The 17,561-nt window shown below is 46.8% G+C and overlaps 2 protein-coding genes across 7 annotated transcripts in view; one reads left to right on the top strand and one right to left on the bottom strand.

The window, feature by feature from the left end:
- Positions 1-17,561, bottom strand: part of LOC117965866 (butyrophilin subfamily 1 member A1-like) — a 486,786-nt gene that overhangs the window by 200,679 nt on the left and 268,546 nt on the right. For all 6 annotated transcript variants that reach the window (XM_059015802.1, XM_059015803.1, XM_059015806.1 and 3 more), the window contains 2 exons: positions 13,752-13,778; positions 13,635-13,661 (listed from right to left, as the gene is read on the bottom strand). In XM_059015802.1, the coding sequence (XP_058871785.1) occupies positions 13,635-13,661; positions 13,752-13,778 (54 nt within the window). The remainder of the gene's footprint in view (positions 1-13,634; positions 13,662-13,751; positions 13,779-17,561) is intronic.
- The window catches only part of LOC117407797 (butyrophilin subfamily 1 member A1-like), a 422,535-nt gene that overhangs the window by 179,719 nt on the left and 225,255 nt on the right, over positions 1-17,561 (top strand). The window lies entirely within an intron of this gene.

Here is a 17,561-nt window from a genome sequence, read left to right as displayed (position 1 = left end):
CACACAAGGTAACAGCCATGTATTTGGACAAACCCCTCTGTATTATTATTATTATTATTATTATTATTATTTATTTCTTAGCAGACGCCCTTATCCAGGGCGACTTACAATCGCAAGCAAATACAAAATACATTCAAGTGTTACAATACAAGTAATACAATAAGAGCAAGAAATACAATAATTTTTTGTTCAAGTGTGACAAACCACAATTCAATAATACAGCAGATAATAGTGATAGTTGCATCAGGATATGATTAAATAGTGATAGTTACATCAGGATGTGATTAAATACAAAGTACTACAGGTTAAACACTTGGCAGATTACAGTATTCTGAAGTACAGGATTAAATGCAGTAAAATACCTCACACCTACCTCAATCCACAGAAACGACCCTGATTGTATTGTGAACACAAATGGGAGGCAGTTAGTGCATCTCTGCCAAGCCTGGGGTCTGTACATCATTAATGGCAGGATCAGAGGGGACTCTTTAAGTAGATTCACATACTGCTCAGCTCTTGGGACTAGCGTAGTTGATTACGCCATCACTGACCTGGACCCCTCCTTTATTAATGCATTCACTGTCAGACCACAAACACCTCTGTCAGACCACAGTCAAATTACTGTGTTCCTACAAAGAACAGGACAGCCCAGTAACACACTAATACAGCCATGCAAGCTGTACCATCTGAACCATACTTATAAATGGGCTCCAAACAGCACAGAGGAATTCGATAAAGCAACTGGCTCTCCTGAAATCACACAGTGCCAGCCTACTGTGAGAGGAGTAAATCTGGCAGTTAAACACATGAATGAAATATTAGAACAAACAGCAAGCAAAGCAAATCTAAAAAAAATGAACAAGTAAAAAACAATCAGAAGCACAAACCCAAAGAAAAATGGTTTGATGATGAATGTGAAACAATAAGGAGAAAACTAAGACAAGTATCAAATCAAAAACATCATCAGCCACACAACCCAGATTTACACCTCAGGTACTGCGAGACCCTAAAGCAACACAAACACACCCTGAAACAGAACAAAGAGAAACACATGAACACAACCCTCACAGACACTGAGGAATCTATTAACCAAAATCAGTTCTGGGAATGTGGAACAATATGAACTCCACACAGAAACAAAAACTGACAATACAAAATGAAAATCTTTACAAAGGAACCCTACAAGAGGATTTTACAACAGAGCAAAATTTAATTCAGGAAAAACTTAAATCATTAGAACTATCTATTAAAGACAACCAAAATCCACTTGACTTCCCAATCTCCCCGCAGGAGCTAGCAGAGAAGCTCTAGGGACTCAAACCCAGGAAAGCCTGTGGCCCGACAGCATCAGTACCGAGATGCTCAAACACAGCAGCCCTGAGCTGCAGGAGGCCCTGCTTAAATTATTTAACCTGGTACTAATGATTTCCATTACACGAGAGTAGATGTTAAAACTTCATGCTGATTTGAACTCGGCTCTCGCCAAGATAAGCACCAACTAAGACGTAGCTTTACAGTAAACTAATGTGATCCATATGTGTCTCCATCCATTTACGTTTCCTTCCATATGATGATGTAGATATCCTTCTGTCTGGTGTTAATGGCTGAAGTGTAATGCTGGCTCCAGGGATCAGCTTATTTTGCCTCCCTGGCGCATCAGCACACACAACGGCTGCGATGCTGGCTCCGGGGATCAACCATAGTGCGGCCTCCCCAGCGCATCAGCATGACAACCATCTGGATTGAGCTAAGTAGGGTACATCTCTGGGGTTTTCAAGTGGGCACCTTCCATCCTCAGTGTTTCGTCGACTAGCCCACGACACCTCAAGAGGGCTCGACGGTGATTCTGGCGTCCCAGCATCACCCCCCTCCGTCCCCCACTCAACTCAGCCCAGCTTACTTACCTGTACATCAGTGTTTCTTTCTTTCTATTGTGCTTGAGATCCACAGACAGAATCTTTCCATCTCAACCACAGCCAGTTGCTGCTCCTCTCTGCTGCTTCAGATAAGTTCTTCACTGTGCAACTCAACTCTTGGCCACTGAATCCGACGTCTCTGAGAAACCGGGTTGTAGAGTGTGCCACAAATCCTCGACAACCCATTTCCACTGGGTAAACCCGGACTCTCCATCCTCGCTGTTCCACTTCAGTGGCTAGTTGAGCATACCGCAGTTTCTTCCTCTCATACGCCTCATCTACAGCATCCTCCCATGGCACTGTTAACTCTACCAGGTGAACAAGGCGTGCTGATCCAGACCACAAGACAATATCTGGTCGAAGGTTAGTGGTGGCAATCTCAGGTGGAAAAATAAGCCGTTGACCAACATCTGCCAGCATTTTCCAGTCTCTAGCAGCTTCCAGTTGTCCTGGGCGAGGATTGGTTTTAACACCTTTTCTTGGTGGTTGCTCTCCTGGGCGGAGGAATGTTGTCTTTTGTGTGTAATGTTTTGATGGAACAGGTGGCAACTTATTGGTCATGTTACGCTTGTCTTCCAATGCTAAGGCCAAACATCGCAGCACCTGGTCATGGCGCCAAGTAAACCGTCCTTGGCTAAGAGCCACCTTACATCCTGTCAAAATGTGCCTTAATGTTGCAGGTGATGAACACAAAGGACATGAGGTATCCTCTCCTACCCAGAGGTTTAGGTTCTGTGGTGATGGGAGAACATCATATGTTGACCTGATGAGGAAACTGATCCTGCTCTGTTCCATTGACCATAGGTCTTGCCAGCCAATCTTGCGTTGTTCCACACTCTCCCATCTCATCCATTCTCCCTGCTTGGCCTGGGAAATGGCCTTTATACACCTCATCCTCTCCTCCTGCTTTTGCACCTCGTTGACTACCAGCTTCCTCCTTTGAGCTGGGTCTGCCTTGTGCCATGTAGGAGGAGCTGAATTGAAACCAAGACCCCCTCTTCCATGCTGAACTTGCCCCATGATATCACCAATTCGAAGGGCAGCCTTTGCATCTTCCACAGCTTTCTTTGCCGCCCACTTTCTTCCAGTTTTCAACACAGGTGCTGCCTCCCTTACGCATTTGTCGCGTGACTCTACTAATGTCATTTCCAGTCTGACCTTGGCGCACTTAAACTTCTCAGTTAGAGCAGAGACTGGTAGCTGCAGTATTCCTTTACCATAAAGGAAGGCTGCTTCCCTGACATCTGGAACCAAGGGCTTATATCCCCAATTTACAAAAGTGGAGACAAATTCAACCCCAACAACTACCGAGGCATGTGTGTGAGCAGCAACCTGGGGAAGGTATTCTGCAGTATCATCAATACCCGAATACTGGCCTTCCTTACCGAACACAGTGTCCTGAGTAAGAGTCAGATTGGATTTCTACCAAATTACCAATGACCATATTTACACCCTCCACACCCTAATCAACAAACATGTACAACAAAAAAATAAAGGAAACATTTTCTCTTGTTTTATAGACTTTAAAAAAGCATTTGATTCCATTTGGCATGAAGGTTTAAATGATAAAATTCTACAACGTGGTGTAGGGGGTAAAATGTACGACATAATGAAGTCAATGTACTCAGGAAACAAGTGTGAAATAAAAATTGGCAACAAAAGAACATAATTCTTCACACAGGATCGTGGAGTGAGACAGGGATGCAGTCTGAGTCCAACACTGTTCAATATTTACATCAATGAATTAGCAGCGGTGTTGGAGCAGTCTGCAGCCCCTGGCCTCACTCTACACGACAAAGAAATTCAATTCCTGCTCTACACAGATGACCTGGTCCTGCTGTCGCCCACAGAGCAGGGGCTGCAGCACAGCCTGTCACTACTGGAGCAGTACTGTCAGACCTGGGCCCTGACTGGAAACATGAGAAAGACCAGAATTATGATCTTAAAAAGGGCAGATCTCAAAGAAGCAGGTCCCACTTCACTCTACACAACACCACTCTAGAACACACCACACAATATACATACCTAGGCCTGGCTATCAGTGCGTCAGGGAGCTTTAACCTGGCAGTGAATGCACTAAAAGAAAAAACCTGCAGAGCTTTTTATACCATCAAAAGGAGGCTTTATAAAATAAATCTACCTGTCAGAATCTGGCAAGAGTTATCCAGTACAAGGCCCTTCTAACCCAAGAGCTCAGCCAGCTGGTCCTGAAGCTCTCTGCACTAACCCACACTAACACTAACCAGCTTCAGGACAGCTCTGCTAAAGCACTGCCAATCAGAGTCAACCAAACTGTAACACAAATCAAAAACTCCTATCTGGAACATTGGGACAAAGAAACAAAAACCCCAAATAAACTGGATTGCTATCGAGCCCTAAAAAGAGACTTTACTCTGGAGGGGATCTCTTCACTGTCAGAGATACAAAGCAGAGGCAGATCCTGACCAAGTACAGGCTCAGCGACCACAGCCTGGCCATTGAAAAAGGCCAACACAGGCAGACCTGGCTACCCAGAGAGAACAGGCTCTGTGGTCACTGTGAGACAGGAGAGGTCGACACAGAGATGCACTTTCTCCTACACTGTGAGAAATACAACCAAACAAAGGACAAATTCCTTAAAAAAATGACTATTTCCCTCCCACACTTCCCACAATTGGCTGACCCAGAATAACTCACAGTCCAACTGGGAGCGGGACACACAGCCCCACTGGCTGCCCAGTATGTGTGCACCTGTCACAGCCTGAGGGACACACAGTGAACACTCTGCACAGGACGTTACTTCAATAACACTACTCTGTGTTACATTCTATATACCAGCGGCCATTATTATTATTAGTAGTAGTAGTATTAGTTTTGTTGTTATTGTTATTGTAAATCTATTGTTCATATGATATGTAATGTAACTGCTTTGGTAATACTGCTGGTGTCCCATGCCAATAAAGGAGAGGGAGGGAGAGAGGGAGAGATGGGAGAGGGAGGGAGGGGAGCGAGGGGGCAGATGAGAGAGTAGAGAGGGAGAGAGAGGAGATAGAAAGGAGGGTATGATCGTGGGAGGGAGAGGACAGAGGAGAGAGGGAGGGAGACATAGAGGAGGGTATGGTGATGGGAGAGGAGAGAGATGGAAGAGGAGAAAAAGGAGAGGGAGGGAGAGGAGAGAGGAGGGTATGATGGAGGGAGGGGTGGAGGGAAGGAGAGAGGGGAGGAGAAAGAGGAAGGACTAGTCACATGACACCCCCCCCACTCCTCCACATACACAGGAGAGAAGGGTCGTGTCGTGTGTGAAGTTGTGAGGGGGCTCGATTAGGACGGGTTTGATAATTTAAAGTGATTTGAACCCCCTCCTCTATCTCCCCTGATGACTTTGCCTCCTTCTTCTCTTCTAAAATCTCAGATATCCGCAAACTCTTTAACACCTCTCCCTCCCTCGCACCCCCTCCTGCTCCAACCCCTACACCCACTACACCCCCTACTAACTCGCCCTCCTTCTCCACCTTCTTGCCCCTCTCAGACTCTGACCTCTCCTCCCTGCTCCAGGGTCACAAACCCACCACGTGTGCCTTGGACCCCCTCCCCACTCACCTCTTTCAAGCTGCTGCTCCTGCTCTACTCCCCTTCATCTCCTCCCTCCTCAACACCTCTCTACTTTCTGGTATCTTTCCCTCTGCCTTCAAAAAAGCCTCTATCACTCCCCTCCTCAAAAAACCTACCCTCGACCCCACCTCCCTCCAGAACTACCGTCCTGTCTCCCTCCTACCCTTCCTCTCCAAAACCCTCGAGCGGACTGTACACCGCCAGCTCTCTGCTTTCCTGTCCAACCACTCTCTGCTTGACCCTCTCCAATCTGGCTTCCGCTCTGCCCACTCCACTGAAACCACCCTCCCGTCTGTCACCAACTCACTTAAGTGTGCCCGAGCTGCCTCTCTCTCCTCTGTCCTAATTCTCCTCGACCTCTCTGCTGCCTGTGGCACTGTTGATCACTCTATTCTACTATCATCTCTTGCTGACCTGGGGATCTCTGGCACTGCTCTGGCCTGGTTCTCCTCCTACCTCTCCAACCGCACTTACCAGGTAACCTGGCGTGGAGCAACCTCCACACCTCACCCTCTCTTAACTGGAGTCCCCCAAGGGTCAGTCTTGGGTCCTCTCCTGTTCTCTCTCTACACCCGCTCCCTGGGCCCCCTCATCGCATCCTATGGTTTCTCATACCATTTCTATGCTGATGATGCTCAGATTTTCCTCTCCTTCCCCACCTCTGACTGCACCATCTCCTCCCGTATCTCTACCTGTCTGTCTGCTATTTCCTCCTGGATGCACTCGCATCACCTCAAACTCAACCTCTCTAAATCTGACCTCCTTTTCTTTCCCTCCTCCTCCCCCTCCTCTGATCTTTCTATCTCTGTTCCTCTGGAATCTACCACACTCTCTCCCTCTTCCTCAGCTAAGAACCTTGGAGTCACCCTGGACCCCTGCCTCTCTTATTCCCAGCACATCTCCACTCTGGCACGCACTTGCCGATTCTTCCTGAGCAACATCCGAAGAATCCGACCCTTCCTCACCAACTATGCTACCCAGCTCCTGGTCCAGGCCCTGGTACTCTCCCGCCTAGACTACTGCAACGCCCTCCTGGCTGGCCTCCCTGTGTCCGCCACCCATCCGCTCCAGCTCATCCAGAACTCTGCTGCCCGCCTGGTGTTCTCTCTGCCTCGCTTCGCCCACGCTACTCCACTACTCCGCTCGCTCCACTGGCTCCCGATCACCGCTCGCATCCAGTTCAAGACTCTTGTACTAGCCTACAGATGCCTTGACCAGACTGCACCCAGCTACCTCCAGACCCTCATCTCTCCCTACACCCCCACTCGACCTCTCCGCTCCGCCTGCACTAGAAGACTAGCTCTACCTCCGCTACGCTCCCCTGCCTCCAGAGCTCGCTCCTTCTCCACCCTTGCTCCGCAGTGGTGGAATGACCTTCCTACAGATGTCAGGACTGCCCAGTCCCTGACCACATTCCGGCGCCTCCTTAAGACTCACCTCTTCAAACAGCACCTGTAGAACTCCTCTGTTTGTATCCTGGGACACTATCACCCTTCATGTATTATTAACATCTATTATTGAATTGTGGTTTGTCAAACTTGTACTTTACTTGTTTTATTGTATTTCTTGCTCTTATTGTATTACTTGTATTGTAACGCTTGAAATGTTTTTGCTTACGATTGTAAGTCGCCCTGGATAAGGGCGTCTGCTAAGAAATAAATAATAATAATAATAATAATAATAATGTAAATGTGCTTTATTTTGCTCTTATCTGCCCCCTATTTTACTGCATTTAATCCTGTACTTCAGAATACTGTAATCTGCCAAGTGTTTAACCTGTAGTACTTTGTATTTAATCATATCCTGATGTAACTATAACTATTTAATCATATCCTGATGTCACTATCACTATTATCTGCTGTATTATTGAATTGTGGTTTGTCACACTTGTACTTTGCTTGAACAAAAGTTATTGTATTTCTTGCTCTTATTGTATTACTTGTATTGCAACACTTGAAATGTATTTGCTTACGATTGTAAGTCGCCCTGGATAAGGGCGTCTGCTAAGAAATAAATAATAATAATAATAATAATAATAATGCTGGGTTCAAGATCAAAGGTTTCAGTGTCATCTTACACACATGAATGTGCATCAGGGCAGACTGAGGCTGATAGGCGGGATCGATATTTGGTTTTTAAAATGTGGAAACCCACGCTCACAAGCAGCACTGCTTAACTCTTTAAGGACCAAGCATTTATAATGTGGTTAACCCTTTAAGGACCAAGCATTTGGTAGTAGCTGACTCTCTTCCTATAAAAATTCACTAAACATCTATTTTTTACAGTAGCATCTTGGAATTGTTCTTTTCTTCTGAACACTCTGGGGAGCATTATAAAGCACTTCAGAAACCAGACTTTCACTTTTTTTTCAAAACATAAGAACATAAGAAAGTTTACAAACGAGAGAAGGCTATTCAGCCCATCTTGCTCGTTTGGTTGTTAGTAGCTTATTGATCACAGAATCTCATCAAGCAGCTTCTTGAAGGATCCCAGGGTGTCAGCTTCAACAACATTACTGGGGAGTTGGTTCCAGACCCTCACAATTCTCTGTGTAAAAAAGTGCCTCCTATGTTCTGTTCTGAATGCCCCTTTATCTAATCTCCATTTATGACCCCTGGTCCTTTTTTCTTTTTTCAAGTCAAAGAAGTCCCCCGGGTTGACACTGTCTATACCTTTTAGGATTTTGAATGTTTGAATCAGATCGCCGCGTAGTCTTCTTTGTTCAAGACTGAATAGATTCAATTCTTTTAGCCTGTCTGCATACAACATGCCTTTTAAACCTGGGATAATTCTGGTTGCTCTTCTTTGCACTCTTTCTAGAGCAGCAATATCCTTTTTGTAACGAGGTGACCAGAACTGAACACAATATTCTAGGTGAGGTCTTACTAATGCATTGTAGAGTTTTAACATGACTTCCCTTGATTTAAATTCAACACTTCTCACAATATATCCGAGCATCTTGTTGGCCTTTTTTATAGCTTCCCCACATTGTCTAGATGAAGACATTTCTGAGTCAACATAAACTCCTAGGTCTTTTTCATAGTTCCCTTCTTCAATTTCAGTATCTCCCATATGATATTTATAATGCACATTTTTATTGCCTGCATGCAATACTTTACACTTTTCTCTATTAAATTTCATTTGCCATGTGTCTGCCCAATTTTGAATGCTGTCTAGATCATTTTGAATGACCTTTGCTGCTTCAACAGTGTTTGCCACTCCTATTTTTGTGTCGTCTGTAAATTTAACGAGTTTGCTTACTATACCAGAATCTAAATCATTAATGTAGATTAGGAATAGCAGAGGACCTAATACTGATATTTTGTTTCTTTTCTTTTTTTAACGTTAAGTATTTTTCTATTATTTTGTATTCTGCTTAGAGATACATGTATAAAAATGTCTTATTCTATGACCCGAGGGACCTTCCAATACTTCCTGAAAGTTTTGTTGAAAAATATTGATGTTTGGGCAAATTACAAAAGACACTGTATCACCTGAGTGATTGCAATGACAGAATACACGTTTATCCTCAGGGTCTTTAGAAGCAATAATGGACACTACTCTCAATTATTTACTCAAAATAAATATGTATAAATAAAATAATAGTTCTTCACTCCATTATTATCAGCAATAAGGAAAAAAATAATAAATAAATGTAGTTCCTGAAACATGAACCCCTATATCCACTCGTTTGATATTTAGAAATGTTGTAAAAACATATATATTAAAACACACGACAGAATAAATGTTCTAATATAACTATAAGTCAAATATATTGAATTTATAGTGTAGTATTTATAGTAGAATTTATTTTCTTTGCTGTAAACAAGTTCCTGTGTCATGTTTTGTCTCTGCTGTAGCAATTCCCATGCTACATAATGTGGGTGTAAGTCTCACCCACCTGTCCCTTTAATTAGGGTCAGTAGCCTGGCCAGGTCAAAACTTCATTTCCCATAGTTCCTTGCAACCACCCTCTGTTCATCCTCTCTCCCCATTGGCTCATTCAGATTTCCACCCCTCCAATCTCAGAGCTCCTTAGTAGCCAGCACCTGTATTAAAGCTGGCTAATCAGGCCTGAGGGAGACTCCCTTTCTCAGAGGAATCCATTAAACTACAGCATTTTCTCTACTTAAATTTCAGTGAATCCATTAACATCCTTAGATAATTCCAGTGCATCCGTTTATTTTCTTTTGTCACTGCGCTTTGTCTAAACTGCTCTTTTTGTTTTCACTGTTACTTGTTTAAGTTTAGCTGTTTTTTCTAGGTCTGTTTAGTGTTTGTTGTTTTATGTGTGACAGCCTCCATTTTTTCCTGATCCTCCTGATTTTTTCCAAACAACTGTTCACCATTCAACTCAACACTACAGGACAGTCTGAACAATTTCAACGTACTCAATGTTTTCATCCTTCTACAATCGCCATCATTTCGGAACACTTTGCAGGACTGCCTTATTTGTGGGTGAGATCATTTCTTTTTTGTTTGGATTTTTTCTACTTTAATTTGATACTTTGTGTCCTGTATTTTTTTGTTATTTTGTTACTTTGTATGGATTTCAATTACCCTGCTTTACTGGACTTGTTGGGCCTACCTGTCATTCTCCCACCATTGCCACAGAGACTGTTAAATGTAATTGTTTCCACATCTGTATCTATTTATTTATCCTTGGTCTTTATCTGTGTGTGTTGTGTTTGTGAGTGTGGGTTTATTGGAGACCCTCCGGACACCATTCATTTTCTACTTTGTGAATCTGTTTAGCCTTCTGTTTGTCCCTATATCTGTACCAGCTTTTCTTACCTGTTACCTGCAATTATTTGAATTCCTTTCTTATCATTATTCATTTCATTCATTTGTTCATTTTTTCATTTGTTGACATTATTGTTCACAATAATAAACCGATTGTTCTTGAAATTGACACCTCTGACGTCCCTGCTTTTGCTGTCTGTCACTCTTGCTGACTTATTTAGCTATAGGAATAGGGCCAGTAGTCTCTCCTTAGGGAGGACAGTGCAACTGCTTCTCAGTTGTGCAGAGTGATCGTTACACTGCGTGTTGCTGTGAAATATCTCCGCCATTTACAAGTGAAATGCGCGTCTCAGTGACATCACACGAATAAACAACCAATCAGGCAGTGAAGTAAAACCCCTCCCCTATCCAACGACGTGCGTTAACAAGCTGTACTGCAAAGTATGGTGTCCCAGCAAGTGAAAGAAACGAAGTGTGTTTTAATCGTGTTTACCCGATCACGGGCCCAGAATGACACTTCAGTATGATCATGTTACACCATCACGTCCTTAAAGGGTTAATGGCAGTGTCAGAGACAACAACTAGAGTTTCTGAATGTATAACTAGGAGTCCGGATTGCTGGTTATTACAATTTAACAAATCATCTCACAGTCTCTGTTTATTTCAATATCCTACCACCACATTCCAGCCCTGGGGATTCAAAAGCAAGAAACAAAACACTTCTTCACTGTATTAGTGCTGTTAAACACGTTAGCTTGACAGCACAACAGTATCTATAGAAGGATATAACTGAGGGAGCAAAATGTTATTTTAAGTAAAATGCTGAAGCGTCAGTGAGCTTTCACAATGCTACTCCCCGGAACTACATCCCTCTTCTCTGAGTGGACAGCTAAACCGAGATCCCTGCTATCATTTGTTGTTTCAAGTGTCCATTTAAGAAATGATTGATGTTATGAACTGGAGTGATTCCTCACTCTCCATTTTGTTTTATTAAATTTTGAAGCAGCCAATGATAGCGCTGGCAGGGCGGGACTTTAGTGAATTGGAACCCTCCGGCCTAAAGTGAAATATGGGGACTAGGATTTAGTTATGATCAGTGATAATAAGCTCAGTTATACCTGTCACCTGGGAGAGAGAAAGAGGGGGTTAGTAGAGGAAGGGAAAGGAAGAAAGAGAGGGGGAGGGGCTGGGAGAGGGGAGGTTAGAGAGAGATGGGGTTAGGGGATGAGGGAGAGATTGGGGAGAGAGGGAGGGGAGAGACACAGGCTCCAGGTTATGATACTCTTAGTAATTTGTTCTACAGAATGCCAGTACCAAGTTTCATCACAATTGGATAGCGGTTCTATATTTAATATATACCTGCCACCTGGGACAAGCACCCATGTGAGGAAAGGAGAGAGGATAGAGGGGAAAGAGAGAGAGAGGGAGGAGAGAAACAGGGATTTCCAGAATAGATTTCAATTGAATCTGAACCATTATTCAGCCAAGCCACAGACTAACCCCTATTCTTAAATGACAAAGCTAATGTGTTTAGAGAAACAGCCGGAGTACAAACAAAAGACTTGGGGCTTGAACCTCAAACCACTTCCAATGAACTACATGAGCATCTTTAAGAGAGGGGAGAGGTAAAGAGAGAGGGGGAGAGGAGAGGCAGGGGAAGAGAGGGGAGAGGTGAAGAGAGAGGGGGAGAGGAGAGGCAGGGGAAGAGAGGGGAGAGGGTAAGAGAGAGGGGGGAGGAGAGGCAGGGGAAGAGAGGGGAGAGGGTAAGAGAGAGGGGGGAGGAGAGGCAGGGGAAGAGAGGGGAGAGGAGAGGCAGGGGAAGAGAGAGGAGGTGAAGAGAGATGGGGAGAGGAGAGGCAGGGGAAGAGAGAGGGGAGATGAGAGGCAGGGGAAGAGAGGGGAGAGGGTAAGAGAGAGGGGGGAGGAGAGGCAGGGGAAGAGAGGGGAGAGGTGAAGAGAGAGGGGGAGAGGAGAGGCGGGGGAAGAGAGGGGAAAGGGTAAGAGAGAGGGGGAGGAGAGGCAGGGGAAGAGAGGGGAGAGGTGAAGAGAGAAGGGGAGAGGAGAGGCAGGGGAAGAGAGGGGAGAGGTGAAGAGAGAGGGGGAGATGAGAGGCAGGGGAAGAGAGGGGTGAGGGTAAGAGAGAGGGGGGAGGAGATGCAGGGGAAGAGGGGAGAGGAGAGGCAGGGGAAGAGAGAGCAGGTGAAGAGAGATGGGGAGAGGAGAGGCAGGGGAAGAGAGGGGAGAGGGTAAGAGAGAGGGGGGAGGAGAGGCAGGGGAAGAGATGGGAGAGGTGAAGAGAGAGGGGGAGAGGAGAGGCAGGGGAAGAGAGGGGAGAGGTGAAGAGAAAGGGGGAGAGGAGAGGCAGGGGAAGAGAGGGGAGAGGTGAAGAGGGATGGGGAGAAGAGAGGCAGGGGAAGAGAGGGGAGAGGCAGGGAAAGAGGGGAGAGGTGAAGAGAGAAGGGTGAGAGGAGAGGCAGGGGGAGAGGTGAAGAGAGAGGGGGAGAGGAGAGGCAGGGGAAGAGAGGGGAGAGGTGAAGAGAGAGGGGGAGAGGAGAGGCAGGGGAAGAGAGGGGAGAGGTGAAGAGAAAGGGGGAGAGGAGAGGCAGGGGAAGAGAGGGGAGAGGTGAAGAGGGATGGGGAGAAGAGAGGCAGGGGAAGAGAGGGGAGAGGCAGGGAAAGAGGGGAGAGGTGAAGAGAGAAGGGTGAGAGGAGAGGCAGGGGGAGAGGTGAAGAGAGAGGGGGAGAGGAGAGGCAGGGGAAGAGATGGGAGAGGTGAAGAGAGGGGGAGAGGAGAGGCAGGGGAAGAGAGGAGAGATGAAGAGAGAGGGGGAGAGGTGAAGCAGGGGATGCAGGGGAAGACAGGGACAGGGAGGATAGTAAAACAGAAGGAAGGGGAAGAGATGAGGGAGAAAAGGAGAGATTAAGAGGAGAAGAAGAGAGAAGAGAGGTGGAGAGGTGAAGCAGGGGAAGAGAGAGGGAGGACAGTAAAACAGAAGGATGGGGAAGAGGTGAGGGAGAAACGGAGAGATGAAGAGGAGAAGAGAGGGGGAGAGGTGAAGCAGGGGAAGAGAGAGGGAGGACAGTAAAACAAGAAAGGGGAAGAGATGAGGGAGAAAAGGAGAGATGGAGAGGAGGATGAGGCTGTAGTGAAAAGGGGAAGGGTGTAAGAGAGGGAGAGGGAGGACAGTAAGATGGGAAGAAAAGAGAGAGGGGAGAACATGGCTTTAAATAAACTGTAGAGCAGAGAGGAGATGCCCACTGTCAACAACCAAATTAAATCATTTGTTGACAGTGGGCTGTCCCTCTGTACTAGAGAAAACTGTTATACCAAAAATCAATCAGAAATATCAGACTTCAGCAACACATAGTAAACTTAAAGAGTACCTGATGCCTTGTGAATCCACTGCCAGACTAGAAAAAATGAAAGAAAAATAGATGAAATATTCTTAACAGTAGAATACAACACCTGAAAATCAACAAAACTGCAACAGTGATAAATACCTGAATCAGGGATGCATCTCCCAGCACCTGTGTGAAGAGATGAAGACAGAGTCGGCAAAGAATTGAATCAATATTCCAGCTGGAAGTACAGATGAATCTCATTAAAGATCCAGTATCACAGTCTAAACTTCATAGTGTTGTTCAAGCATTCGTTTTCAATTATTAACAATGTTACCTTCCCTGTAAAAGTTCCCATGCTGTGTTTTGCTTGTGAAAGTTCCCATGCTGTGTTTTGCTTGTGAAAGTTCCCATGCTGTGTTTTGCTTGTAAAGGTTCCCATGCTGTGTTTTGCTTGTAAAAGTTCCCATGCTGTGTTTTGCTTGTGAAAGTTCCCATGCTGTGTTTTGCTTGTAAAAGTTCCCATGCTGTGTTTTGCTTGTGAAAGTTCCCATGCTGTGTTTTGCTTGTGAAAGTTCCCATGCTGTGTTTTGCTTGTGAAAGTTCCCATGCTGTGTTTTGTTTGTGAAAGTTCCCATGCTGTGTTTTGCTTGTGAAAGTTCCCATGCTGTGTTTTGCTTGTGAAAGTTCCCATGCTGTGTTTTGTGATTCTCTCGTTTTCCATTTCAGAGAGACCCGTCTCCTTGTTGGGTTCCCTGAGTGAATCCTTGTCACAAAGACGGCCGGAGTGGGTGGCGTCAGACCAGAAACAGGAACACAAACGACAGAGAGATGGGGTTTTGGTGAGGCTGAACGCGTGATCGCGTTCAGCATTTAATAAACAGAACAGAAAATAAAAGGTTGGAACAGACAAAAACACTGGACACGGCACTTGACGCCAAAATAAACAGACATACAAAACGACTAAACACTAAACAGACGGTGCAGGACAGACAGACGAACAAACACGGTGAGTGAAAACACGTTAACTATTACTCTTATTCTAACAATTACTACCTCCGTCTCCAATCCCGTTCTCCACTCACCGAACACCCAACCCCGACTGCATGCTACGTGTCTCTATATATACTGTTGTGCTGGGATTCAATTACTAATTAATTATTCACTTGAATCCCAGCACGTGAATTAATTCTGTGCAACCCCGTGCTCACATATTACATTTAACATACAAATGCACACATACAAATGCACACAGGGACGGGGCACATTGCCACATATACCCCCCCTTGTGCGCAGCACACATGGCCTCAACGGCCACCTCCCCCCTTAAAAATCCAGCAGTCCAGGACAAAGTCTCGGGCTGGGAAGGGAGGCTTCAGTGGGCCCATGGCTGGCCATGCTGTCAGCACCCCTGCCGGTAGTGGCACGGCTGACAGCCTGTTGGTCCCGTCCTGCAGCGAAAAAGCTGCAGGGGCAGGTGGTCCCCCGACCTCCCCCTTCTTCGTAGCCGACAGCTCCCTCCTGTGGGGCTCCGGCCACAAGAACTCCTGCAGCGAAACTGCTGCTGGGGAAAGTGGTCTCCAGACCTCGTCCCCCTTCTTTGTAGCCGGTAGCTCCCTTTGGTGGGGCTCTGACCACTGTACTGCCGGCAGCGAAACTGCTGCAGTGGGAGCAGGTCTCCTGACCTCCCCCACGATCTCCGGCAGCGAAACTGCTGCAGTGGGAGCAGGTCTCCTGACCTCCCCCACGATCTCCGGCAGCGAAACTGCTGCTGGGGTTGGTGGTCTCCAGACCTCCTCCCCCTTCTTCGTGGCCGGCAGCTCCCCTTTCTGGGGCTCCGGCCACCGTACTCCCTGCGGAGGTACGGGCAGCAGAGGCAGCTCCTGCTCCTCTGCTCCGGGCGGTGGCGGAGGCAGAGGCAGCTCCAGCTCCTCTGCTCCTGGTGGTGGTGGTGGAGGCAGAGGTAGCTCCAGCCCCTCTGCTCCTGGCGGTGGTGGAGGCAGAGGCAGCTCCAGCTCCTCTGCTCCTGGCGGTGGTGGAACCAGCAGGTATTCACCCTCTGCTGGTGGAGGTGGGAGGGGCCAGCAGTCCTCCCACTGCGGTGAAGGTGGAACCAGCAGGTATTCACCCTCTGCTGGTGGAGGTGGGAGGGGCAAGCAGTCATCCCACTGCGGTGGAGGTGGAACCAGCAGGCATTCACCCTCTGCTGGTGGAGGTGGGACCAGCAGGTATTCACCCTCTGCTGGCAGCTTGGGTCCTAGGGCTGTGGAAGCCCCGACTTCCCTCTCTTCGGGCTGTGGACGCACCGACTCCTCCCTTTTGGGCTGTGGACGCCCCGACTCCTCCCTGTTGGGCTGTGGACGCACCGACTCCTCCCTGTTGGGCTGTGGACGCACCGACTCCTCCCTGTTGGGCTGTGGACGCACCGACTCCTCCCTTTTGGGCTGTGGACGTTCGGGCTCCTCCCACTCAGGCGTAGGACGTTCGGGCTCCTCCTACTCAGGCGTAGGACGTTCGGGCTCCTCCCACTCAGGCGTAGGACGTTCGGGCTCCTCCCACTCAGGCGTAGGACGTTCGGGCTCCTCCCACTCAGGCGTAGGACGTTCGGGCTCCTCCCGCTTGGGCTGTGGACGCTCAGGCTCCTCCCGCTTGGGCTGTGGAGGCAAAACCAGCAGGCATTCTTCCTCTGCTGGTGGAGACGGGGACAGCAGGCATTCTTCCTCTGCTGGTGGGACTGCTACCTGGGCTGCTGTTCCACTTATAATTGCCTCCAGGTAGCTGAGGACCAAACCCACACCTTCCTCCCAGGTGCTTACGGTCTGTTCCCTTGCATAAGCCTCCCATCGTTCCCTATCCATAAACTGCAGGAACTGGACGACTACTGGTATAGACTGGGCCTCCAGCCCAGCATTTTCCAGCATCCAGTCCCGCACTTTGATGGCGTCTTCTGCCATTTTTTTTTTTATTTTATTTTTTTTTTTAAATCCAAAACTGCGGTTCCTGCTCTGGCCTGAGTCCTGGAGGCGCTGTCGATCCCACGCAGGACACCACGTGTCACAAAGACGGCCGGAGTGGGTGGCGTCAGACCAGAAACAGGAACACAAACGACAGAGAGATGGGGTTTTGGTGAGGCTGAACGCGTGATCGCGTTCAGCATTTAATAAACAGAACAGAAAATAAAAGGTTGGAACAGACAAAAACACTGGACACGGCACTTGATGCCAAAATAAACAGACATACAAAACGACTAAACACTAAACAGACGGTGCAGGACAGACAGACGAACAAACACGGTGAGTGAAAACACGTTAACTATTACTCTTATTCTAACAATTACAACCTCCGTCTCCAATCCCGTTCTCCACTCACCGAACACCCAACCCCGACTGCATGCTACGTGTCTCTATATATACTGTTGTGCTGGGATTCAATTACTAATTAATTATTCACTTGAATCCCAGCACGTGAATTAATTCTGTGCAACCCCGTGCTCACATATTACATTTAACCAGCACGTGAAGTGATTTGTGCTCTCCTCGTGCCTAAATACAAATCTACACTTTTTAAATATACGTGAAACACAGACCCGTTTATATCCCGTGTACCAATGACTATACACCAACATTAACACACGCACGCAACATACAAATGCACACAGGGACGGGGCACATTGCCACAATCCTTCATGGATTTTCAATTTCCGTCCAGTTAATACAATTCCACCCGTCAAAGTGCAACTTGAAATAACATCGACTTGTGTTCAAAAGACAGCAGGAATCAAGATGAACCTGCTCCCCTCAGAAGAAGTGACCTGTCACTCAAATACTGCCTCCTTGTTATTGGAGGAGAACGACACTCAGGCTAGCGCTGTTCTAAAATGACTAGTGAGGATATCAATACTGAGAATCATGTTTATTATAAACATTGCTAATTATTTATCAAGAGATGCCTTCTCAAGACACGTGGTCCTGA

This window comes from Acipenser ruthenus, chromosome 51 (genome assembly GCF_902713425.1).
Source record: "Acipenser ruthenus chromosome 51, fAciRut3.2 maternal haplotype, whole genome shotgun sequence".
NCBI classification, from domain to species: Eukaryota; Metazoa; Chordata; class Actinopteri; order Acipenseriformes; family Acipenseridae; genus Acipenser; species Acipenser ruthenus.
This window is presented reverse-complemented; position numbering and strand designations above follow the sequence as displayed.